General features: G+C 57.9%; 1 protein-coding gene across 3 annotated transcripts in view; it reads left to right on the top strand.

The window, feature by feature from the left end:
* KCNH6 (potassium voltage-gated channel subfamily H member 6) overlaps window positions 1-23809 on the top strand; it is a 33529-nt gene extending 9720 nt beyond the window's left edge. The window contains exons 3-16 of one of the 3 annotated variants that reach the window (XM_075775324.1): window positions 1856-2011; window positions 4854-4963; window positions 6843-7155; window positions 8663-8874; window positions 13187-13615; window positions 14385-14784; window positions 15075-15274; window positions 17151-17403; window positions 17894-18087; window positions 19410-19509; window positions 19771-20058; window positions 20539-20719; window positions 21871-22069; window positions 22463-23809. In XM_075775324.1, the coding sequence (XP_075631439.1) occupies window positions 1856-2011; window positions 4854-4963; window positions 6843-7155; window positions 8663-8874; window positions 13187-13615; window positions 14385-14784; window positions 15075-15274; window positions 17151-17403; window positions 17894-18087; window positions 19410-19509; window positions 19771-20058; window positions 20539-20719; window positions 21871-22069; window positions 22463-22750 (3323 nt within the window). In that variant the 3' untranslated portion in view covers window positions 22751-23809. The remainder of the gene's footprint in view (window positions 1-1855; window positions 2012-4853; window positions 4964-6842; window positions 7156-8662; window positions 8875-13186; window positions 13616-14384; window positions 14785-15074; window positions 15275-17150; window positions 17404-17893; window positions 18088-19409; window positions 19510-19770; window positions 20059-20538; window positions 20720-21870; window positions 22070-22462) is intronic. The other 2 variants (XM_075775325.1, XM_075775326.1) reach the window with 2 other exon arrangements.
* The last annotated feature ends 743 nt before the right edge of the window (window positions 23810-24552 follow it).

Here is a 24552-nt window from a genome sequence, read left to right as displayed (position 1 = left end):
GCCACACAGGGGCTGCCAGGACCCGGCCCCCATGAGAACAGCTCAGAAGCCATCCCCTCCCACCACCACGGAGGGGCTCAGGAAGGAAAAGTGACGCAGTGACAGGGATGCAGCAAGGCAGAGCACGTGAGCCAGGATCAGGCCGTCTGGATCAGGATTCCCAGTCTAGGGGGGAAGCATGGACCTGCCCATGGCTGCCCATGCCAATGAACCCCACTGGGCCGCGGGTCCTAGGGAAACTGCTGATGCTTCAACGTCACCTGTGGGGGAAAAAACCCACTCATTTTATCACACGCCAAAGGAGGAAGCATCCTGTGCTGCAGGGCATCACATGCGAAGGCGAGTGGGCACACACACGTGCACACCCCCTGCACACACCAACATCAGCACGGGCAGAGCCGCAGCATCCCAGGGGTGGCACCAGATCATCCCGCTGGGCTTGTGCCACCTTAGCATCGTGTGGGACGCCTCCCTCGCTTGCCATCACCCAAAGCACACCGCTCGCCTTTTAGATCCCTACAAATCCTGACAAAGGGAGGGAAAAGGGTTCATTTCTTTCCATCCCCGCTGGCTCCGCACGCGGGTAGTCCGTGGCGTGCCCGTGCGTCCCTTCGAAACAGCTTTATCTGCTGAAAATCCTCCCCCCCCGCCTCCTCCCCAGCTCACGCGTTTAAGTGGATTTCCTCTCCCTGTGGTGAACAACGATGAAATAAATAAAGAAAGAAATAATCCTGGCTGCCGGGCCCTTTAAACGGATTTTACCATATCCATTTCTTTCCCATTCTTGTGCATGTGTGTGTGTGTGTGTGTGTGTGCACATCCCTGACGTCACAGCAGATTTTGAAGTTGCCCGATGCCGGCCATCTGCTCCTGATTACGGGAGGCCCTGAGCTCCTTAAAATTATACATAGAAAGGCTGACATCCCCCTCCCGGCCGCAGCTTGGCCACGGTGAGAGCGGGAGAGCACTGGACCGGGACAGCAGCACATCCCTGCCGGATCCGCTAATCCCTGGTAATCAGAGCGTGGGGGAAAGGCGAGATCAGGGACCCACACCCAGCAGAAACCGCCGTGGAAGGAGGTTGCTTCGCTCTGTACCGGCCGGGCAGTGGTACCTGGTTGCTCCACAGTTTCCCGGAGGTTTGGGGTAGGAGCCCAGGGAGGGCTCAGGGGGTTTTGCCAGCAGAGCTGTGGCATGGGGGCCAGTTCGGGGTCCTCCCCACAGCCCCCTCACTCCCAGGATACTGAGCCAGTCCTTGTGTCTCCCCCCTACCCCGTGCCTCAGTTTCCCCACGGCAGGAGTGAGACAAGCCTGTGCCTGTCCGCTCCATGGCAGTGCCTTTAGGGGATGTCCTTGGGGACCATCACACCAGTTCCAACACGTCCTGCTGCCCGGGGTTGGGATGGGGCATGTGGTCGGGCTCACCCCCATTGCCCACATCCAGGAAATAAGACAGCTGAAGTCAGTGCTCAAAAACTGCCTGGCGACTGCAGGGCAATTAGCTATGGCATGATTACAAGCAGCATGCTTAATGAGGTTAAACCACTACCTGGGACTTTCTGAGTTCTTAATTACCTACTCTTTAATTGCTGCTCTCAAGTACATTAATATAAATGACTGTCTGGGACAAAAAAAAAAAAAGGCAAGATGCGATCTGTGTGAGCTGGGATGCTGCAGAGATACGGCCCTTTCCCAGGGCTCAGAGAGGCTTCCAAATCCTCCACTCCCCATCAGCAGGGATTGCACCCATCAAAGTGCTTAAAAAAATATTTTTCTGCCCAAAGTGTTTTGTGCTGGGGAGTGGGTGGGCAGAACCCCCTGCATGGCCCCCCCTGAGCATGTCTCTGCTCGGCAGCCTCGTGTTTCCGCTGCCTGGTGGACGTGGTGCCGGTGAAGAACGAGGACGGCGTCGTCATCATGTTCATCCTCAACTTCGAGGACCTGGCACAGCTCATCGCCAAGAGCGCCAGCCGGAGCCTGCACCAGCGTCTGTCGCAGAGCTGGCGCGGAGGTGGGTGTCCCCGGGGACGGTGGGGACGGTGGGAGGGCAGCGCAGCATCCTCAGGGCTATCCCCATCCCACGGTTTTCTCGGGAGCTCGTGGGGCCGAAGGATGCATCCATGGCAGGGCAGGATCCTGCCCTGTTGGGGCTGAGCCCCACGGAGCGCCCAGGAGCGGAGGTTTGTGTTTCTGCAGAGCCGCAGCTCTGCCGGCTCAGGGACGGATCCAGCCAAACACTAACTGGGTGAAAAAAGACCATCTGAGCCGGTTGTGCTCCCTGCACAGCCCCTCGCGTGCACACCAGCCCGCACGCGCCTCCCAAACCCCCGGGGAACTGGGGGCAGGGGTGGGGACTGACCCCCTGGCACGGGATGGTGCAGTTTTAAGGAGAGGGTGTCTTGCCGTGGAGCCCCTCCACGCACCCCCTGCCTTCCTGCGTCCTTTCCATATTTAACACGGGGAGTTTTTTTTTCTCCTGCGTCCCTGCAGCACGGCCTTGGCCAGGGCAGGAGGTGCTGGCACGGGACGGGACCCATGGGGGGTTGTCACCGGGAGGGCCAGGGGACATTTGGTGTCACCGACGGCACGGCTGTGCTATGGGGACATCACTGCCGTCAAATGGCACAAGGATGGTTGTGCTGGGATGGCTCTGAGCCTGCCCAGGCTTTGGTCTGTTCCTCGCTGCCCCAGGCTCATCCCAGGGTTTTGTGGGGCTTTTGGAGGCAGTGGAAAATTCAAACTCCCTGTTTTGGGAAGGCTGCATCAAAGGGAAGCTGTGGTGAAGCTCCCAAGGGATGTGGATACCCAGGGATGCAGATGTTAGACCCAACCATGGGAAGGAGAGCCGTAGCTTCTAACCACCTTCCTGCTCGATGGCCCTCGGTGTCAGGCGCCTGCATTTCAGTCGGGGAAATAACCCCACATCTATGTGCACGCACACGCGCCCTGGGGGTGCGGGTCGCTATAGGGACACTTTGGGCAGGACCCAAAGTAAAGCTGTGGGAGCAGCCTGGGTCTGTCCCCCCATGGCATGTGGGGTGGCACAGCGGGGCCGGGAGCGGAGCCAGAGCCAGGGCCGCATCAGGGACCGACGGGGACCCTTCGTGCTGCCCATTGTACCGGTACAGTAATGTGAGTTTTAACTCATTCACACTCGGTGTGTATATACATCCTGGAGTCATTAAGGTGTTTGTGTGCATGGCAGCGGGTACCAGCGGAGTCGCTCTGTGTGGTGATGGGTTTTATGTATCCTCAGGCCAGACATATGCACACACAGGACTTACGGACATATGTGTGAATGTATATATAACCTGCGCATGTGTTCCTGTGTGATGAGATTTATATTTTTGGTGTGTTGCTTTAGTACCAGTTAGTCTATGCACAGACTGCTAAGGAAATCCTAAATTCCAGCACCAGTGTTGCTTTGCAGCCCCCTCAGCTCTCCGTATGTCTCTACATATGATGCATCCATACCCCATCCCACCCCAAGATGTACCTTTGGCTGCAGAAGGCACCCAAAGAACAGGGGTACCTACTGCTTTGCTGTGAGTTGGAGATGGCACTGCGCATCCCAAGGAGTGTTGCTCAGGTTTCCCATTCCAGCGCCGGGGAGTGTGGAAGGGCCAGAGCTGCTGGCGCCAGCCCAGATCGGTCTCTCGTGCATGGGTTTTCTGACTCAGTCTTTAATTACACGGCCGCAGGCGGCTGCGTTGCCGGTCCCCGGCTCACAGGTGCACAGGGAAAGTCGGCTGCTTTGCTTCTTCCAGCTGCAGAGCTGCTCCGGGCAGCGGGGATGGGGTGAGCAGAGGGAGCTCGCGCAGGTCCCCCCATCGTCGGGGGCATTTTTGGGGAGCTGGGCAGGTTGGGAGCCTGCCCAAGCAGCTCGGTGGCATGTCGGGGCTCAGTGAGGGAAGCAAATCCTGCCAAAACCAAACAGCTCCTCAATGTGCTGCTTTTTCCCAGAGGAAAATGCCTTTGCGGAGCTCGTGTGGCATCCCACGCGCCCTGGGATTTAGGCCACTTTTGGTCTGGTTAGTGAGTACAACTGGTACTGCTGGGGGTCAGTGAACCCCGGGGCTGAGCCAGACCCTGAGGCAGCAGGGTGCGAGCCTGGCTGCTCACGCTAACCCTGTAGGGCAGGCAGCTGCGGTCTCCTCCACGGACCAGCACTAGAAGAGAACGAGCGACTTTCTACTGGGTGTCACAACTGGGGGCATTGGGTCCCACTGTGGGCACTGCCGGTTCCTCTCCACATCTGGCCCCTGCCCCTCCTGAACATCTTTCGCACCCCCTTGCAGCCGCGGCTGCCCTTGCCCCCGTCCCAGTTTCCAGCAAGGTGGTCTCCTGGTCCCCTGTGATGGCAGCAAGGGACCCCGTCTTTGGTCCAGCATCACTCACGTAGAATCCAGAACAGCTCCAGGAACAAAAGTGCTAGAACTACTTTTTTTAATGCCTTGCTAACTTACCATCTCTTTTGTGTGTTTTTTTTTTCTCGCCAAGTCCCACCAAGGAGATTTAGAGGCTCAGTTTCCTCCAGGTCCAAATCCCTTAAGTGGCTTTAGTCTCTAATTGGCTTAGGGATGCTCTGCACCTTTCCCGTCTTGCATCCGCAGTTGTAGGGGACTCTCCTCCAGCCCAGCGGTGCTTTCTGCCAGGTTAGGGTCTGCCTTGAGCACACGGCGATGTGATGGCATGGGAATAGCAAGTGTGTTGGAGGAGGTACGTCCCCCAAAGCCACCCAAACTTCTCCGTAGCCTCTTCCCCTGCCACCGCCCCGACCCGTCTCGCTCCAACCGTCACGTGCAGCTAGGTTACATCTGTCTCTCTTGTGTTTTGTTTTTCTTTTTAACAAGGTCAAGGTAGGAGGTTGAAGTTTAGTCTCCCGTCCCTGCGGCGACTCAAAATCCAGCGGAAATCTCTGCCCACCAGTGAGTTTGATGGAGTAGCCATTGACTATGGAAAGGTAACCGTAGCCTTTGTCTGATATAAGCCCATGCCTCAGGCCAGGTCCCAGCGCTCTTCCTCCGCTCTCCCCATCCCGCTCTCCCTCGGCTGCTGTGACTCGGGCCGTATCCAGCGGTAGGGGCTCTGGCGCTGGGTCAGCGCTGAGCGTTGGCCCCGGTGAGGGCTGGCCGTGAGCAGCGGTGCTTCGGTGGCGTGGGGTAGAGCTAGATGGTGTTGCTCTCCAGGGTCAGCCTGGCGCGGCACATGCCGTGGCTTGCGGGGGGAGCGGGAGATGTGCCGAGCCGGTGGGTACCGCTGCCAAAGCTGGGAGGAAGGTCTGGCTCCGTAGTGCAAGTTGTCCGGGATGGTGGAGCTCCAGGGAGTTGTCCCTACCCGGAGGAGGAGCCGTGCTGGTGACTGCAGGAGACTGGAGCAGGTCTGGACTGAGCAGGGACTGGCAGGGGCTTGCAGGCAAACCTCGAAAGGGCACATTTCCCCACGTTTTCCTGGCAGGGGGCAGGCAGCACAGGCAGCTCTGGCTTAGTCCATCAGCAAAGACCGTGCTTGCCGTGATGGAGGGTGGTGCTGTCATTGCTGACATGATGAGACTGGAAAAATGTTGGTGGGACCTCTTTAGAGATTGCTGTTCTTGGTGACTTCTTGACTGTCAAAAGTGCTCAAGGTATCTCCGGGCAAAGGCGTGTTGTTTTCTGAAATGCCGCAGCTCGAGGCACAGTGCTGTGGGCAGGAGGCTTTTGCTCTGCTAACGCGTCCCCAGGCACCAGGTTCTCACTGTGCTGGGTGTATCCAGACAGCCTGGATAAAGCTGCTCCCCAAAATTACAGATGTGATGAGGTGAAAGGTGCCTGTCTCCTCAGAGGTTGTGCTTATGGCAAGTTGAAGACACCTGTAGCGTTATCAGATGCTCTGGGTGTGTTGCTCCTACAGACACCAGCACTCCTAAAGGCTCTGGGTACCCCCAGGTTGAAGCTGCGCGGTGCACTGCCGTGTTTCAGGTGTACACACACGGAAGATGTGCATTGAGGGCAACCTGATGACCCACCACTTTAGTGGAGCCTGGTCCGAGTCGGGGCAGCCCAGCAGATGCAGGGGTGGCCAGCAGCCAGCCCCTCCAGGCACCCCATCCTACAAGCTGCAGTAAGGTCCTTAAGGATGGTGAGAAGTGCCGTGGTCTGCCTTGGGCACGCGTGCAAAATCCCAGTCCCTCCCGTGGGTATGACTGGTGTGGGCATAGACCCATAGATTTCTGCCCCAGAAGGTGGTTTCTTTGTGCACCCCACTGCAGAAGTCGTCAAAGGCTGGAAACTCTGTAGGTCTCCAGAGAAAAAGGTTTAGCAACGGCCAGGGGTACTGTAGAGAGGGAAAACCACATATGCCCCAATCTGCAAGCCCAGCAGCTCCCCCAGTGCTTCCTGGTGCAGAGCACATCGTCTCCCATAGACGCCAGCACAGGACCCCGGGCACCGACCCTCAGTGGTGGCCTGAGCTCCTGCAGCGGGTGAGGGAAGGGCAGGTCCAGCGGTGGGGCGTAGGGACACCTCGGAAAAGGCAGGTACTCCAGGCAAGCCTATCCCTAGGGTCTCCTCTTCTCTTCTCGCTCTGGCCTGCTTCCCAGCTGCGCAGCATCGCCTTGCAAACCGCCCTGCGGCCGCCCAGCCTTCGGTAGGAGCTGGTAGGAGGTAGGAGCTGCCAAGTCCCCGAGGACTCGGTCGCCCCACCGCAAAGCAGGTCCTGGTCCTGGCTGGAGGTGACCTCAGGAACCGCAGTGCTTCCCAGCCCCCTGCCCGTCCTCTCACCCCCCCCCGGCTCCCCCTCCTTCCCCCCCCAGCACGCGAGGACTCCTTCTAATAAAACGCTTTCTCCCGGCTGTCTTAAAGCCTGGTGGTGACTCCCTGATTTTGAGGGACTTGAAGACATCGCCCAAGGAGAACTGTGTGCAGTCAGAGACCGAATCCCTCCTGGAAAAGGAGCGGAGGCCGAGCCTGGAGGCCGACCCCACCCTACAACACTCGTCCCCGAAACAAGAGCCTCCCTTGCTGGGCCCACGAGGGTCGTACTCTGCGTGGGGTTTCTTTCGGTCTCGCCCGGGGGGCAGCTTCCACAGCCTCCGCAGGGTCTCCTCCTTGGACAACTTTGAGGCTGCGAGGTCTGAGTTCCAGAGAAAATTCAGGGAAAGGAGGGCAAACTCAGGTAGGGGAAAAACCCCGGAGTTGTCGGTCCTACTGCGGGAGCCACGGTCCTGGGCGATGGCCCCGGAACGTCTCGGGGGGGAGGTCTCTTATCCTGCACTGCTTTTCCCTCTGCAAACTGGAGATAAGTTAGGGTCTTCTCCCCAAAACCCGCTGGTCTCCATGCGGATCCCTGCGTAGGCAGGTCCTGCTGTTTGGGTAGAGCCATCCATGCTGTTGCGTGTGAGATGTGAGACCGCGTGAGTCTGCGTTTGGCTGCTCCACATGAGGGGCATCCCGATGCCGTCCCACCTCCCCGGGAGGGAGGGAAGGGGTCTGCAGGCATGTGCAATGTGAGCTGTGTCCCATGCATTGGAGGTGGACGAGACACCGGCCAGGCCACTCTGTAGGGCTGGAGGAAACGTACCTCCACCACGGTGTTCACGTCCAGACCTCTTGTTATCGTGAGACGCATGATGACAAATATGATGGAGATCAGGCAAGAGAAGCCTCAGTAACTGGGGATGGAGAGAAATCAGTCTGCGGTGTCTGGGTTGAGAAAATGGGGTGGGGGATCATGATCCTCAAATAGTCACAGGTTATGGACCTTCAGGAGGGGACACAACGTAGAGAGGGAAGGGGAATGAGCAGGGAGTAGAAGGGTGGCAGCAGGATCGCTAGTGCTAACTGGGCACCTTCACAATGTCTTCAGCTACTCAGACACTTCAGTCACTGTCAGAGTGCAAGGGATAGAAGGGGTAGAAAACTGAAAACAGAACCCTGCCTTGCCTGTAGGAGATGGAAAGGTTGGGACACACTGGTTACGGTGCTTGGGGATGTTCCTCAAGCCGTGGGTGTGGGTACATGCTCCTTGCCGTGACTACACATTGCCACAAGCCTGACCATGAAGCGACCACCTCTGGGGCTTCCTCCCTGGTCCTGCACTGGGGTGACCCAGAGAGGCAGGCCCCTGGGTCCCAAGGGAGAACTGCCAGGATCCAGCCCCACTACAGCTCTTCTTCAAGAGAAAGCTATGACCTCCCTACCTGGAGCCTGGGGGTGGAGGATCCATCTGAGTGGGGATATCATCCAGCTCCTGGCTCAGTTTGGTGGCCAAAACCAAGGCAGCAACTCAGGAGCTCTGTTGGTCAGGCTGAAGCATGCAAGGGTGGAAGAGACCCACCTCCTCCTTCACCTGTTTTCATGCCAGTTTTGGCATCCCTCCTGGTGGGCCTCATTGGGGCTGTTCCCCAACCCACCACAGTCTTCAGGGGTAGCAAAGGATATTGGATGCCTCTGTGTTTTGGCATTTGGTAAAGCACCCCCCTCTCAGGCATCTCAGGTTGGGTATCCCATGTCTGAGTCACCCAGAAGAAGCCAAGCCTTTATGGCCAGGCAGATATTGGTATCTTCTGGTGGCACCTTGTGGTGGTCCCCAGCTCCTGGATGTCCTACCCTCAGGTCAGGGCTCTGTGGATTGGTTCCTGCTCACACTGCCCTTCTCAATGCTCCTCTCCGTCCTTTTTCAGAGGCTTCACATGTCAAACCCAACCCTCCAAACTCCACCTCAGACTCGGACCTCATGAAGTACCGGACCATCAGCCAGATACCCCAGTTCACACTCAACTTCGTGGAGTTCAACCTGGAGAAGCACCGCTCAGGCTCCACCACGGAGATTGAGATAATTGCTCCCCACAAGGTGATGGAGCGCACCCAGAACGTCACCGAGAAGGTCACACAGGTACGTGGGCGGTGAGATGCCACCGCGGCAGCGATGGGTGGTGGTGTTGCTGCTGGGGTACGGTCACAGCCATTCCTGTGGGGTTTGGAGGAGAGGAGCAGAGAGGGCAGCAATACCTGGAGTCTCCATCCCAGGAAATGCCAGTATCCTTGTGTTTGATTTTCATCTTTTCCTCTGAGTGGCTGAAATGCTCAGGTTTTTTCCCCTAAATCAGTATTTCTGGTATTTTGTGGCCAGGGGAACACTGGCATGAACTGCTCATGGTGTGATGGTGGCCTTGAAGGGGACACACGCGTGTGCGTGTTTGTGTGTGCAAGTGGCTTCGTTTGTGGAGGAGGCTCTGGCCACCGTTTCCTGCCCCCAATGCCGGGGGTGGACCCCCGGGGCACGGCTCTGCCGGGGACCCCGCACCAGGAGCACGGGTGGCCACGCCGAGGGCCACAGGATCCCCTGGGAGACAGCAGGTGGCACTGCACTGTCACCAACACGGGTGGCACTGCCCTGCCACTGCGGGGGACACTTGTGGCGGTGCACCGTAGCCGCGGGGGACACGCATGGCACTGTACTGTCACCGTGGGGGACACATGGACATCAGTGCGTGTGAAAGGTGCTGCTGTATCCTGCTGTCCCAGGTCGGGAGTTCCTACAAGTGGGGAAACTGAGGCACAGGAGAGCCGTGATGTACAAAATACACCTAAGGACACCATTGCCAGTAGCAGCCCAGGGCCAATTTAATGAAAATGCAGCCAGCTGACCCCAGAAAGCCCCCCAGACTCGACAGTTTGCTCCATCAGAGCGCGGTGCTCTGTGGGATTTTCCTCCCATCTCGTGCCGGCAAATCTTCAGCCTCGCAGCCTCTGTGCCTGGTGGATGGGGTCCCCGCTTCCCACGGCACGGGGCAGTTTTTAGGCTTGTTGTCCCCCTGGCTTGTCCCCTTCATCCCAAAACCCACTTAGTCCCTCTGATCTGCGGGTGACCACAGTGACCCGGGATCAGCCCCCGAATGCCCCAGCAGGACAGTGAGAGCCTCCATGCTCCCATCCCCATCCCGGGGGACACGTGTACGCCAGGGACCACTGCTGCACGCTGGGGTGACGCTGGCACAGTGGCACCAGCCACTTGATGTGGGGTGATGAGCTGGTTGCGGGGTGACGGGATCGGAGCTGACGGGTGGTGGCTGCAGGGCCCAGCGGTGCAGCACCCACAAACATCGATCTTCCCTTCGCTTTAAATCTCCAGGTGGGATGGGATGGGAGGGAGGACGGGACAGGACGGGATGGGATGGACCTCTTCTCCCCCGGCATCTCCCCATGGCCTGGGGGGATCCCGGCGACCTGCCCATCCTCACCCCGTGCCTCCCACCAAGCCATGGCTCCCCGCTCCTGGCCGCTAAATAATTCATGGGTGAAGCAGAGACAGCGGCGAGACACCGCGAGCAGCATCTAAAAATACCGGCTGGCAGGCAGGGTGAGGCAGACGTGGGCTGGTCTGGGTGGTCCGGCCCCGCAGCAAGCAGGCAGGGAGGGCAGGTCACAAGTGCAATGAATGTGCCGGGCTCAGCCTGCCAGGGCTGGTAGGCACGTGAGGACGCCATGGGGTTGGTGCCGCCGGGATGGGGTCCTCTCTCACGGGTGGCACCTCTCCCAGTCTCCCCAGCTGCCCCGTAGACAAGTGGTGGTGGAGCTGGGCAGGAGGGTGCTGCAGACAGGGATGGGGGGCTGACTTATGTCAGCATACGTGCCGGGAGGGACACCGGCTCAGTGCCTGCCTGCAGCCAGCACCGTGGGCCTGATCCTGCCCAGCCCCTTGTGCTTGAGGGTCTCCTGGTGGCTCTGGCATGGCCCCCCTCCCCAGCTCGGTGTCCCCCTCCCCATCCCCATCCCTGCTGGGCCCCATGGGGCACAAGCAACAGCCTGGGTTAGCCAGGGCCGTGGGAGCCTCCCCCCTCCGTCACCCACAGCCCACACGCACCCTGCTCCCTCCTCCCTCCCTCCTCCTCCCTCCTGCGGCTGCCTCGCTCCCTTGCTCATCGCCCGGCACCCAGCACCCTGCTGCCGGCACCCAGCACCCTGCACCATGAGCCTGCGGCTGCAGCTAAAGCCGGTAAGTGCAGGGGGAAGGGGCACCCAGCAGGATCACCACGGGGTGCACCCAGCATTGCCGCCCATGGACACTCCTGGGGCCACCCAGGCCACCCAAGGGTGCCACCCGCAGCCCTCCCCATCCCCGAGGGGCAGAGAGAGACAAGGCTGCAGCTGCTCCCTGGCTCCGCATTGGTTTGGATTCTCTTTTGGGGAATTTCTTTCCCTTTTCTGCCTCAAATCTTTGGGGTTGTGGTTTTTTATTGATTCCTGCCCGGAAAACAAAGGGGCTTGACCTGCTCTTGCTTCTGCTGAGCCAGGTGCCAGGAGCAGGGACGAGGGGCAGGGCAGGGGTCCCAGCATGGGGAGCAGCGACTGGGGGCCCAAATTCAGGACTGGCCCCACAGAGCTGCCTCTGGCCGGGCAGGACAGGAGGATTCGGCTGCTGAGGGTGGGAGCATTGCTGGTTTTCCCAGGCATAGGATGTAGGAGCCCATCTCAGGTCTGCTGGACACATCTGAGCTTTGGGACAAAGCATTTTACCGCATCGCCTTGTCCCCTTCCCCACCATCCCCACGGGAGCCAGTCCCCAAGCCCAGCCAGCGCCTCATTCCCCTCCGCAACGATTGCGTTTGGGTCACTTTTTCCAATCCCTCCCCTCTCCGTCTGCCAGCGACGTCGGCGGCTCCCGCTGCCCCATTGGTGCTCTCGTCCCCACGGGGGCCCCAGCATTGATCGGGTTTGATTAATCCACGCCGGGCTCCCGAATGCCCTTCGCAGCCGCGTGTCTCCCACCCGCCCGGCCGAGTGCATGCGTGCCTGCGTGGGCGATGCCATGGCCCCGGTGCTGCGCCCTCCGTGCCGGTCGCTGCCTGGGCGTGTGGTGTTGGGGGCCTCCATGGTGGACACCCGGACTTCCAGGGTCAGCTGCCGCCTGGGGCGCCGGGCAAGCTGCAGGCAGGTAGGAGCCGGGGGCACCCCCAGGGCGCAGGGACCCACCGATGTCCCAGGGCTGCGGGACGTGGGAGCGGCTGCTTTTGGTGGGATGGGGCTGCGGGGCTGGATCTGCTCTGGGTTGCAGCACCTGGAGCCCTTGGGAAGCCCTTGGACCCTTGAACAGGACGGGTGTCAGTGCAGGAAGGATCAGGCCCTTCTTCCAGATCTGTTGCCAGAATGGTGGTGGTGCCCATCACCATGGCCTCAGGGCATGTGGAGCCTCCTCTCTCCTCTTTCGCAGCCGGGCAAAAAGCACCCTTTTGGCTGGGGGCTTGGTGCCGGGAACACCCGGGGAACAATGGAGCGGCAGGGGCAGCAGGGAGGATCCGGCTGCCCCCAGCTCCAAATGAGCCCCTTCATGCCACCATCTCTCAGCACCAGAGCAGGACAGTCCCAGCACTTTCATTGTGTCCCCAGGGTGGCCTCAGAGCCCATCGGGAGCCGGCGTTGGTCCTGGAGGGGGGAGCTGGGACAGGCCTGGGACTGGTGGGGACTCACTGGTGCCATGGGAGTGTGTCCCCATGAGGCAGACAGACCTGGGGACACAGGACAATGTGGGAGGGTGCCTGCGCTCATGAGGTGGTGTTTGCACGTTGGTGGCCGCAGGGCACCCCCTCCCTGGGGATGCTCGGATGGGAAATGGGCATTGCCCAAGGCCAGGCATGGCTGTGAGTGGCCCAGGCTGTCCTTTCTGCTTGGAGGACAACTGTGCCAGAGGGACATCAAGGGGAAGGTCCCTGCTGGGGCCAAGAAAGGCGCTGTGCAAAGCTTGCAAGATGCATAACGTGCCATCACCTTCAGAGCCAGGCCATGGGACCGCCGTGGGACTGCATCCCCAGGCTTGCTGTCCCAGAGCCCTGTGCCAGGGACACCCAGGAGCTCCTGGGCTGGTGGTACAGAGCTGGTGGCACAAGGAGGCTTGGCAGGTGGCACTTTCCTCCCTGTTGGTGTGGTAGGGTCTGCAAGGCATAAAGTGGATAAACACTTGAAAGGGTGCTCTGGCCATTAGAGATGGACAAGGAGCCAGGCAGACCTTGGTGTCAGCCATAGTGTGCAACTCACCTTGTGGCCTCCTGGACAAACACGCATGAAGGCGACAAAGGTGGAAAGGGTATAGGAAACCCACTGCGTGCTCCTCACTGCTCCACCAGCACATGGGAGCCCCTTGCCTGGCTCCTGGCCTCATCCAACCTCTCTCCTGGTCTCCTGTCCTTCTCACACCCATCTCCTGGCAGGTGCTGTCCCTGGGCGCTGACGTCCTTCCTGAGTATAAGCTGCAGGCACCACGCATCCACCGATGGACCATCCTGCACTACAGTCCCTTCAAGGCTGTGTGGGACTGGCTTATCCTTCTGCTGGTCATCTACACAGCTGTCTTCACCCCCTACTCGGCTGCCTTCCTGCTCAATGAGGAGCAAGTGGAGGAGAAGCACTGGGACTGCAGCTACTCCTGTGACCCACTCAACATCATTGACCTCATTGTGGACATCATGTTCATTGTGGACATTGTCATCAACTTCCGTACCACCTATGTCAACATCAATGACGAGGTTGTGAGCCACCCTGGCAAGATCGCCATCCACTACTTCAAGGGATGGTTCCTCATCGACATGGTCGCCGCCATCCCCTTTGACCTGCTCATCTTCCGCTCTGGCTCTGATGAGGTACAGGCAGGGCCTGGAGGTCCATCAGGGCAGGAGGGGACTCATGGATGGATGGGGAGAGATGTATGGGAGAGAAAGAGAGGGATATAGATGGCTTGATATAAACAGTGGATGGATAGATCTTCAAGGAGAGGGGTGGTTAGTCAGAGGGATGGACAAGGATGTCATGACAGGTTTTTATCAAGCAGCTGAGACCTAGGATTTTATTCAGTAGGGTCAGACAGCCACCCAGACCCTACTGTGAGTGCTAAGATAGTGTCTAACTGGACCCACTCCCCTTGCTGGGGCTGACTCAGCAGAGCTGGGAGCTCAGTTTAGGGACTGGTCCCACATGGCAGCGAGGCCAAATTTGGGGTCATGTTGCCAACCAGACTCAAAATGTTGGCAGTGGGATGGCCTCCGTGGTTACTGCGCTACCTGGAGGCTCCACCTTGGCTAAGAGCCTGTGGGATGGGGTGAAAGGCAGCCGTTTTGGGAGCAACAGTTGGCAAGGTGAGGACCCATCAGGAAACATGGGGTTGGCCTTGGCTGCTCTCACTTGCTCACCGGTAACCCCAGAGCTTGTTGCCTTTATGGTCAGCAGAGGAAGACTGCCCTTTCTGTGGCATGATTCATCTAACCTATTTCAGATGTCACCTACAGAACAAGGTGATTCATGCTCTAGAAATGCATTTTTATCCTTCAAAGGGATCATGGCTACACTGGAGACACGCCTTTGGTCAATTTTATCCCCTGCTTGTCCTTGAGGTTTCTCACCTCTCCCCTGCAGACCACCACCCTCATTGGCCTCCTGAAGACTGCCCGGTTGCTGCGCCTGGTCCGTGTGGCCCGCAAGCTGGACCGCTACTCTGAGTATGGAGCAGCCGTGCTCTTCCTGCTCATGTGCACCTTCGCCCTCATCGCCCACTGGCTGGCCTGCATCTGGTACGCCATCGGCAATGTGGAACGGCCCTACATGGAGCACAAGATCGGCTGGCTGGACAACCTGGGTGACCAGATCGGCAAGCGCTACAATGACAGCGACCTCTCCTCTGGCCCGTCCATCAAGGATAAATACGTCACTGCCCTCTACTTCACCTTCAGCAGCCTCACCAGTGTGGGGTTTGGCAATGTCTCGCCCAACACCAACTCCGAGAAGATCTTCTCCATCTGTGTCATGCTTATTGGCTGTGAGTGCCTGCATGTCTCCCACTGTCCCCATCCCTGCTTTGAAGGTTGGAGGGGCTGCTCTGGGGAGAAACAGGGAGAGCACGTGGGATTTTAAGAGAGCATCTCCCTCCACCTATGCCTCTTCTGCACAGACAAATGGATGGAGTGATAGATAGAAATACAGGTTTCAGAAACCCACTGCTTTCAGATCCATGGTAGATACGGGTTTTGGAAACCTGCTGGTTCCAGGTCTGATGTAGTTGGACATGCATCTCCCCATGTCCTGCTGAGTCCTGCCCTCTCGTTGCAGCTCTGATGTATGCCAGCATCTTCGGCAATGTCTCTGCTATCATCCAGCGCCTGTACTCGGGCACAGCCCGCTACCACACGCAGATGCTGCGGGTCAAGGAGTTCATCCGCTTCCACCAGATCCCCAACCCCCTGCGCCAGCGCCTGGAGGAGTATTTCCAGCATGCCTGGTCCTACACCAACGGCATCGACATGAATGCGGTGAGTATGGGGCAGGGAGGCCCCATGTCCTCATGGCACCTTGTCCTGAATGACCCAGAGTCTAGCTTTGCGTCCACCCAAACATTTCCATCCTTTTGACCACAGTGGAGAGGAGGCAGGAGAAGACTTGGGAGGCTGGAGACAGAGTCTGTCTGCCCTTCCGCTTCCTGCATCCCCCTGTCTCCTTCTCCCCCTCTGTCTGTCCATCCCTCCACATCTCCTCAGAGGTTTTCTGGGGCCATGACGGCATTTCTTGGCTGGAGAGCAGGTTTGGTGCCAGCACGCTGTTGAGGAGCTCAGAGCCCCCGTTGGCGCCGAGCACTTTCAGGCCGATGTCTGTTGGTGTCACAGAGCCGCGGAGCCGATATCGATCCAGCTCCTCTCCACCCCGCCGGTTGCTAAGCAAAGTGCATCCCGCTCTCAGCAGCAGGGAAAAGAGGGCATTTAAATAAACCTCGATCCATTTTAATTAGAGCCCGGAGAGGCGGCTGGTTGTTAGCAAAGGGGAGGATCAATGGCGGAGCCGCGCTGGAGAGGCACCGTGTCTCCAAGCCTGGTGGGGATGCTTGTGCCAACGGCGCCGGGGCACCACAGGGGTGAGGAGGGGGCTCAGCTGAGGAGTCCCGGGCTGGGGCTGGGGTGGCAGGACTCGGCTCACGGCCACGGTGCATAAACGTGCTGGTTCGGCCGGCTGCAAGGCAGAGAGAGTGGTGAGCAGAGGATGAGGCAAGGAGAGAGGTGGGGCCTGGTACTCCCCGTCTCTTGGCCCTGGGCAGGTTGTTAGCCCACTCATTCCCAGTTCATGCTCCCTTTTTTCCTAAGACTTGATCCTCCTCCGTCCCTGAGCACCATCATGACACAGATTTGCGTAAATTCAACCTCTCCGCCTTCAGCTGCTGCTGCCACTTTAAAGAACTGGGCAGCCTTTGGGGGTTTGCTGCTGGGAGAGCTTTGGGTTAAACCTCTCCCACAGAGGAGACATCCTGGGCTGGACATCGGTGGCAATAACTAGAAGGAAAGCCGTGGCACCCTACCGAGCACAGGTTCTCCTGGCTTAGTGCAAACCCAGGTCGCAAATCCCCTGCGACGAGCTGAGTTTGCGGCTTGGACGTGCTGCCGCTGACACCAATTCCTGCTGGATGCTGCTGAGACGCAACGCAATCTAATCAATCATCCCACAGCCCGATCAATTTGTCCGCCCCTCACTTCCCAGTAGGGAAACTAAGGCACTGCTGCCAGCCTGTGAGATCGTGATGGAGCCAGGAATGAGCCACGCTTGCCAGGCCCAGCCTGGTTGTCCCAGATTTGGCCGCCAGCAGGATGTGAGAAGAGAGCAATGGGGACCCTGGGGCCATATGCTGCTCTCCAAAAAAAACCCAAACCCAGGTGGATTTTACCCTGGCACCATGAGTCATTGGTGGCAGCGACTTTCTCCGTATTGCAAGTTTTACCTTGATTTCACCTTCAGATTTAGCTTTTGTTCAATGCGAGGTATTTGCCACGGGTATATTTAGCTGCTGCTGCTCACAACTGGCCCATGCTGCTTCTTGGCATTCAGGCAGGTGCTGTTTAATTAGGACAGCACCTCGTTACCAGTTTGTGCTCTCATTCAGCCAAGATTAGTGGGTGGAAAGATGAAAAGGGGGATATGCCACCAGCGGGTATAAATAGATTGATCTGGTTATTATTATTTATTGCTTGGGAGCGCGCTCATCCCCAGCCGCATGCGGTACCAGCCAAGGACGGGCAGGCCAAGGGAAGATCAGAAGATGTCCCCTGCTTTAGCTTTCTGTGTGTCGCCCAGCCTGCCTGGGCTGCCACGGTGGTCATTCCCGGGGACAGTGGTGTGATGGCATCTCTCCCTCGCTCTCCGCAGGTGCTGAAGGGCTTCCCCGACTGCTTGCAGGCAGACATCTGCCTCCACCTCAACCGCACGCTGCTCCAGAACTGCAAGGCTTTCCGAGGAGCCAGCAAAGGCTGCCTGCGCGCCCTGGCCATGAAGTTCAAGACAACCCACGCTCCGCCTGGAGACACCCTGGTGCACTACGGAGATGTCCTCACCACACTCTACTTCATCTCCCGGGGTTCCATCGAGATCCTCCGGGAAGACATTGTGGTGGCCATCTTAGGTGGAAAAGTCCTTCCTTCTGGGAGGGCGAGGGGCAATGGGCAAGGGGCAAAGGGTAATGGGTGAAGGGCGATGGGCAATGGCGAAAGGGTGATAGGTGAGGGATGATGGGTGATGAGCTGTGCACAAAGGGTGGCAGGTGAGGGGCGAATGACTTCTCTATGTCCTGGAGAAGGGAAGGCTGTTCCTCAACATCTGGCTGGTGACCACACTGGTGGACAGGGGATGCCGGGGAGAGGCCACAAAGGAGTGAGGAGAGCAGGAGCAGGGCACAGCTCACCAGTCCCCAACCGTCACTGATGACCCACTGCCCTGGCTCGGCCTCCCCATCAGTGATGGCTTTCATGGTGTGATTCCCAGCATCCACAATCAGGGTCAGGGTTGCTGGGCATCCCCATGTCCATGAGCTGCAAAGTGAGGTCTGCTGGACCAGTACATGTGGAACTGGAATGGGTGCCCGCCTCCCCCTAATGAGCTGTCTGTTGGCACAGGGAAGAATGACATCTTTGGAGAGCCCATCAGCCTCTACGCCCGCCCAGGGAAGTCCAACGCTGACGTGAGGGCCCTGACCTACTGCGACTTGCACAAGATCCAGCGGGAGGACCTGCTGGAGGTCTTGGACATGTACCCAGCCTTCTCTGACAACTTCTGGAGCAACTTAGAGATCACCTTCAACCTGCGAGATGTGAGTGCCAGGGCTGTCCCAGGGAGGGATGTGGTTGATGCCTTAAATTTGGCAAGTGGAAGGGCTGAAGTGAGGATGTCAGCCTGTGCTCCTCACTCAATTTGGTGGTGGATTGGCCCCCAGCCACATTTCCCAAGGCATGCTCCATGGGGTTACAGTGTCCCCCATAGCCCAGCACAAACATGCATACTGCACATTCCTGAGCTCTTTGGAAAAGTTGGCCCCACAAGCCATGTAGGTAGTACCCTGCTCTGCAGCACCTGTAAATCTTCTCCAGGACTGCTCCAGCCTGGACAAGTGGGTCACACACATGTTTTGAGGCTGCTGAAGTAAGAAATATTCTCATGCTTCATTCAGCTGGGTACCAGCTCCCTCTGAAAATTCCTTTTTAAACAATCAGATTTGCAACCCATGAAAGGCTTAGAGCATTTTTGTGGTTGCTGTTTGACTCTTAAACTTTATGACTGGACTTTGTCCTTTCCTGATATTTTTTTCAGAGACACTTGCCTGGTAAGTGTGATGGAAATGATGCATGCCAGTCACCATAACAGGGTTTGACTCTAGGTTTCCACATGAGCTGAAAGAGAGATTCCTTCATGAAAGTATTTTTTATTAATAGCGCTACAGCTCGAGCTGGGGGCCTCCAAAGAGGGACCCCGAACAAAGAAATCCCTGGGCAATTATACCCTTACACTCTAAGTTCCCCACCCCTCACACGATAGTTCGGACCAATAGTAATATTAAGGTCTGAGGTCTTCTTGCTTTTTTATTGGTTTGATGTTTGCTGTTTCGTTACTAAGTGGTTGCTAAGTGGTCATCTTCTTATACAATATCACATCCTCTTAGGTCGGTTTCTATAGTTAGCTCTTCGGCATGTTGTAATGCAGTTGTTACAGTTCATATGCCACGATCTATAGGCTTTGTCTACTCTAGCTATTAATGTTTAAACTGCTAGCTTTAAATTACAACTAACTTTCTCTACAACATAAGATAGAAAAGAAAGTCAAATTCCCTCCATGTCCTGTCTCACCCCAGGATGTCCTGCCCCACCTCAGGGTGCTCCTTCCTTCCCCATGGCCCTGACACCCTCACCTCAGGCTCACCTCTAGGATCCCTTGAGCTATGCCACCAGCCCAGGAGTCACTGGGTGGGACAGGGCAGTGAGGGAGAGCCAGAGGTGGCTGGAGACCAGCCCTAGGAGGATGCTGAATGGGCCGTCGTCCCCATGGCACCCAGGGCCAAGGCACCCATGGATGGGAGATGGCATCCATGGGTGGGACGTGGCACCCTTGCCACGGTGACCAGCCCCTCTCATTCCTCAGGCAGACAGCGTTCCCCGCTCACCGCTCAGCGAGGAGTATGACTGCACCTACCGGCGGGCGCGCCGACGCAAGCACTCCCTTTGCCAGCCCAACAAGCCTGGTGAGTCCCACAGTGTCAGCAGAGCCTGGCTTGCAGGGCTGGGGAGCGGGATCAGCATTTAATTACTGTCCCAAAGCGGAGGCAGCTGTTGGTGCCTCCGTCCCTGCAGACCAGCCTGCATATCCCCATCCTGGGGGCACCCGCAGCGCCTTCCCTCCCTCTTCTTAGGATGCCCCAGCCCTACAGGCACCGTAGAGGGGGTGGGGGCTGATTTTGCTATGTGTGGTACTCCCCAAATTAACCTGTTGTGCTGCCCCACAGACCCAGACACAGGCATCTCTGATGCAGAGCAGTATCACACCTACTCAGAGCTCACCAACCCGCAGGACCTGCTGAGTAAGGACCAGTGGGATGACCTGGGCAGCAGCACCACTCCCTGCTCCCAAACCAGTGATGATGAGGTCAAGATTGGCAGTCCTACAAAAGCTGAGCCCTTCCCCACATCCAGAAAGGATGACTTTGCTCTGCCCACGCTCAGCCTCGTCACCACCAGCGCCGGCGGCACCGAGGTTGGCAAGCAGGCAGCGGAGAGCAGCCAGTCCTACACAGGTACCCAGAGCTGCAGCCAAAGCTGGCAGGAGGGTGGTGAGAGATGCTCGGGCACAGTGGCCTTGTCTTGGGGCATAGCCAAGCACGCCACACAGATTTGAGGGGAGCCATGCTTGTGGCCAAGGGTCTTTGCTGCCTTTTGTCCCCAGTAGCATCTGCTCTGTCCCTCCTGTGCCCTGCAGTTTCTCCTAGTACCCAGGGACCCCTGTGGGGCTGCCCCAAGGGGACAAATGCTATGTGCCTTCCACAGGCATGTCGGGTGCCAGTGTGATGGACTGTCCATGAGCACCCTGGGTGCCAGGGTGATGGATCCCCATAAGCACCTCAGGTGCTAGGGTGATAGACTCTCCCTGAGCACCGTGTACGTCAGGGTGATTGGCTCTCTATGAATGTGTTGGATGATGGACTCTGGAGCACCTCCATGCCAGTGGGGCTGGGGGATGCAAGACAGAAGTGCTGAGATGTCTCCTCTCCTTCCAGCCACCCCCCTGGACATCCCCAACATGTTCACCTTCTGGGAGGACCAAAGGCCGAACCACCACCCGGAGCCTCTGCAACACATCTCCTTGGTACACAGCTCGCGGGACATCCCCCTGCACAGCGACTACAGACCAGGGCAGATTGAGTCCAGGCTGGAGCTCCTGCAGGCCCAGCTCAGCAGGTGGGCAGGTCCCCGGGGCACAGGGGTGGAGAGCACCTGGGGGGCTCTGAGCCATCACCTTCTCCTGCTCTCTAGGGGTGGCTGCAGTGGGCTCTGTGTGCAGCAGATGCCACCTCCTGACCCCTGGGACACTGCATTCCTTGGGGAGGTAGTGGGAGCACTTTGCAAATGCAGCAGCTTCTCAAACTGGAAGTCCTGGCCCTGGCTGCAGCCCAGCACCTCGCTGGCCGCTGTCCCACCACCCCTGGGATCTGTCACTCTGCCACTGCCCCCAAACTCAGTGCGATCGCAGACATGAAACCACCCACGGGCTCACAACCTGAGCCTTTTGCAGGCCTCCTCTTCCCGTTGCAAAGAGCTGCAAACATCCTGTAGCTCAAGCAAATGAGCCTCGTGCACATCATTGCCCTCTAAATAAAAAAGACATGATTTTTGAATGGGAAGGAAGAGCCCACAGCGGGGACGCAGGTTTAAAGGCCCCAGGCAGCACCCACACGAGCGGCTGGCTCTCTCGCCCACGGCTGCTGGCCATGCTAAGCTCACTCCACCACAGTGCCCACACATGTATTTCAGTGTCTCGCCAACGTGCCACCCCGGCAGCAGGGGCCAGATCTCCTACCCACTCTGTAAGTGCTGCCAGGACCACTGCCTGCGAGGGGGGGCTGCACCCACTCCTGCCAGAGCTGCTCGTTTCAGTCAAGGAGAAGGCAAAAGGAAGGGACTTGTTCTACTTTGCCATTTGCTTCTGTTCCTCAGTTAAAAATGGTTGGCACCAACCTGCCTTGCTCCCATCTGTCAGCACAGGCAGCTGGCCTGGAGAATTGATCCAGATTAAAACTAACCATTGCAATTTTTTTCCCCCCTCCGGGGTAGTTTTAGCTTTCTTCAGTTCCCCACTCCAGATCCCAGTTTGGCTCCACAAAAAACTGGGCAGGGGATGATTGAGTGTGGCAGGAGAGAGATGGCAGGATTGATCTCTCTGTGGCAGTGCTGGTTTGAAGCTCTCTAAAAACCTCACCAAGCAGCACCAGGCAAAGCATCATCGCCCTCAGGCAGCTGAATCGGCACCTCCTCCCCAGTGCCTCCCCTGTCTGGCTCTGGTGGGATGCAGCGGGATGCACTGCGCTAACGCCAGGCTGCTCTGTCCCCAGGCTGGAGTCCAGGATGTCGTCAGACATTAATATAATCCTCCAGCTCCTGCAGCGCCAGCTGTCCCAAGTGCCGCCCGCTTACAGCCCCATCTCACCGTCCTCCCACAACCTGGCCATGTACAGCATCCTCCCACGGAGCCTGGAGCCGCTCGCCCCCTGCGCACCCCTGGAGAACGAGGAGCCGACGACCCCAGAGCAGGTAAGGTCACTCCTCCCGGCTCCGCACCGGCCGAGCTTCCTTCTGCCCCAAGCAGACGTGTCCTGGAGGGCAAGCGGCTCCCTCCAGCCTCCCTGCAGGCAAAGCACAGCCAAGCGCTCATGGGTCCAGGCAAAGCCCAGGGGTCTTGAAATGGGAGTAGATCTACTTAGAGATGCTTCTGCCCAGTGCATCGCTGATTTTGGAGCACAGCCTGCCATCTCCAGCACTATCAAGTTGCCCCATCAGTAGAGGGGGGAGTGGGTTCCTCTGCTCTGAGGCTTCCTCAGGCAAAAAGTAATATTTTGGGGCTTGGGGCCTGATGGGGTGAGGGAAGAGCGTGGCTACTTTGTTTTGCTTTTGCTATAACCCACCCGGTTCCTCCTTTCCCACCAGAGGCCAAGCTACACGGAGGTAGAAAAGTTCCACATGAAATCCAGGGACTCCTTGTCAAGCGGGATGCACCTCACTGTGGCATCTGACAAAACCATGGCGGTCTACTCTGAGCAGGAGCACCATTCCCCACCTCTCCTGAATCCAGAGCCTCCCCACCAAAGGGCACCAAATACCCAGGGACTCTTCCGGGGCTCTCGTTTCCCTTCCCTCCCTGAGCACTTGGAGGCATCTCCCGAGCACCAGGACATTCAGAGACACCTCTCCGACCCAGTGCTTCCTGGAAGTTAGAGATGTGGGGGGCTGTGAAGCAAGTCAAGAGGAACCTCAACTGCGAGCTCGGTCAGTTGATGTTGATTTTGACTGCAAGGGTAAGACAGAGGACAATGCCATTGGCTCAGGGGTATAATTTGTAGCTGTCTTCTGCCACCGTGAAAGGAAGTGTAGAGTGGCTGGCTTCCAAGGTCAAAGTTTTCCAGCGGTTCCCATAGAGTAGATTTCATTTGCACATTATAGTGAACCCAGAGCAGTTCTTTTATGGCCTCCAACAAGCTGGCTAGGCCAAACGGTACCCACCGCCTCTTCCTTGCCGAGGCTTCCTCTCGAGAACGGCGCAAGCCAAGTGAGCCACAGCAACCGGGAGAGCAAATCCACAGCTCTTAGCTGCGAGGCCACTTTGCTGTCAGCTCTTTGGAGCAGGGACCATTGCGTTGGTACTGGGCTTAGCCCAGGGGAGCCTGTGGGCATTACAGAAAGGGAGGAGGAGGAGATCTCCACAGTGTGGTACTGGGGGGAGCTGCAGGCGGGAAGCCCAGGACAAGGACAGAGGACAGAAGCTATCCTTGTCCTACTTTGCCACTAAGGCAGAAACTAAGGGCCAACAGCCCCTGCCACTTCAGCATGCTTCAGCATGAGTCCTAGGGCACCGACTTCTCCAGCAAGGCTAATTGTGCCTTGCAAACCCCAACACGCGTCCCACAACTCCCCAGAGAAACCCAACCGGTCACTGGCCTGGGCATAAAGCACAAAACTCAAAAGCACAATCCTGCAAAGCCGAAAAGCCCCAGACACTCATCTCCAGCCCTTCCTCCCAGCTTCTCTTTTTTGATAAAGGTTTGATAGATGCTTCCTCCTCCCCAGCCCTTTCCCCGGCAGACTCCTGCAGCAATCCCCCTTAGGAGAAGCCCACGTAGCACTGCCGCCTTGCCGTTCGGTTAGATGCTGTGACAGTCCTAGGCCACCTGCTCAAGTAATGTATCGAGCTCCCTTTGAGAGTAGTAAAACTGTGAGCATCTCTTTCTCTGGAGTTTTAGTGTACACTTTGCTAATAAAGATGTTTTTGGCACCTAACGTGGATTACGGCTGTGTTTGTTGGGACCATCCGTGAATTCATCCCTGGCAGTACAAAGCACAGGTGCTAACCTGCAAAGACCCCTGCAGAGGCTGTGGTCAAACCCCGGTTGCTTCATCCAGGGAGCATGGGGCTAACGGAGCCCACGTGCAGGTCCTCCAGGTCAAAGATGAGGCCAGAGGGGGATGTGCTGAGCAATTCCTTCCCAATAGGATGCAGCTCAGGCTCAGTAGCAATTTGCAAAAGCTCTTCTACAAGACCAACCTACTGCAGTTCTCCTGTGTATCATAAAAGACTTTGCAAACGCACCTCAAGCAAAGATTACACCGAGAGTCCTTGCAGCAAGTGGGACTTCAGATGAGCACAGCGATACCTAAAGCCCATCCTACATCCCTTGCTGAAGGGGACACGGCCCCTGTCCAAATGGGCCTGCTCCTTCAGGAGGGCTGGACCCAGGATCACCTGTGACGGACCCCGTATGGCCCCGAGAGGTGAGGACAGAGCCCTTGCCCTCAGCAGGGGGTTGAACCTGCCTCTACCCCCCGGGTCTCATTCCACGGGGCAGCACAGGGGCTCAAACCAGCCGGCAGCCCCTGCCCAGGCCCCCAGCAGGCACCATCCCACACAGGGACTGTTTATACCCGGGGCCTGCTCAGGTTTCTGCTGGCAGAGCCAGGATGCCTCCTCCCTGTCCCATGCCTCGGCCTAGAGAGCGAGGCGGCCTCCAGGCCTTCCCTGGGGC

This window comes from Balearica regulorum, chromosome 24 (genome assembly GCF_011004875.1).
Source record: "Balearica regulorum gibbericeps isolate bBalReg1 chromosome 24, bBalReg1.pri, whole genome shotgun sequence".
Lineage (NCBI taxonomy): Eukaryota > Metazoa > Chordata > Aves > Gruiformes > Gruidae > Balearica > Balearica regulorum.
Note: the sequence above shows the minus strand (reverse complement) of the source record. Positions and strands in the feature narration are given on the sequence as shown.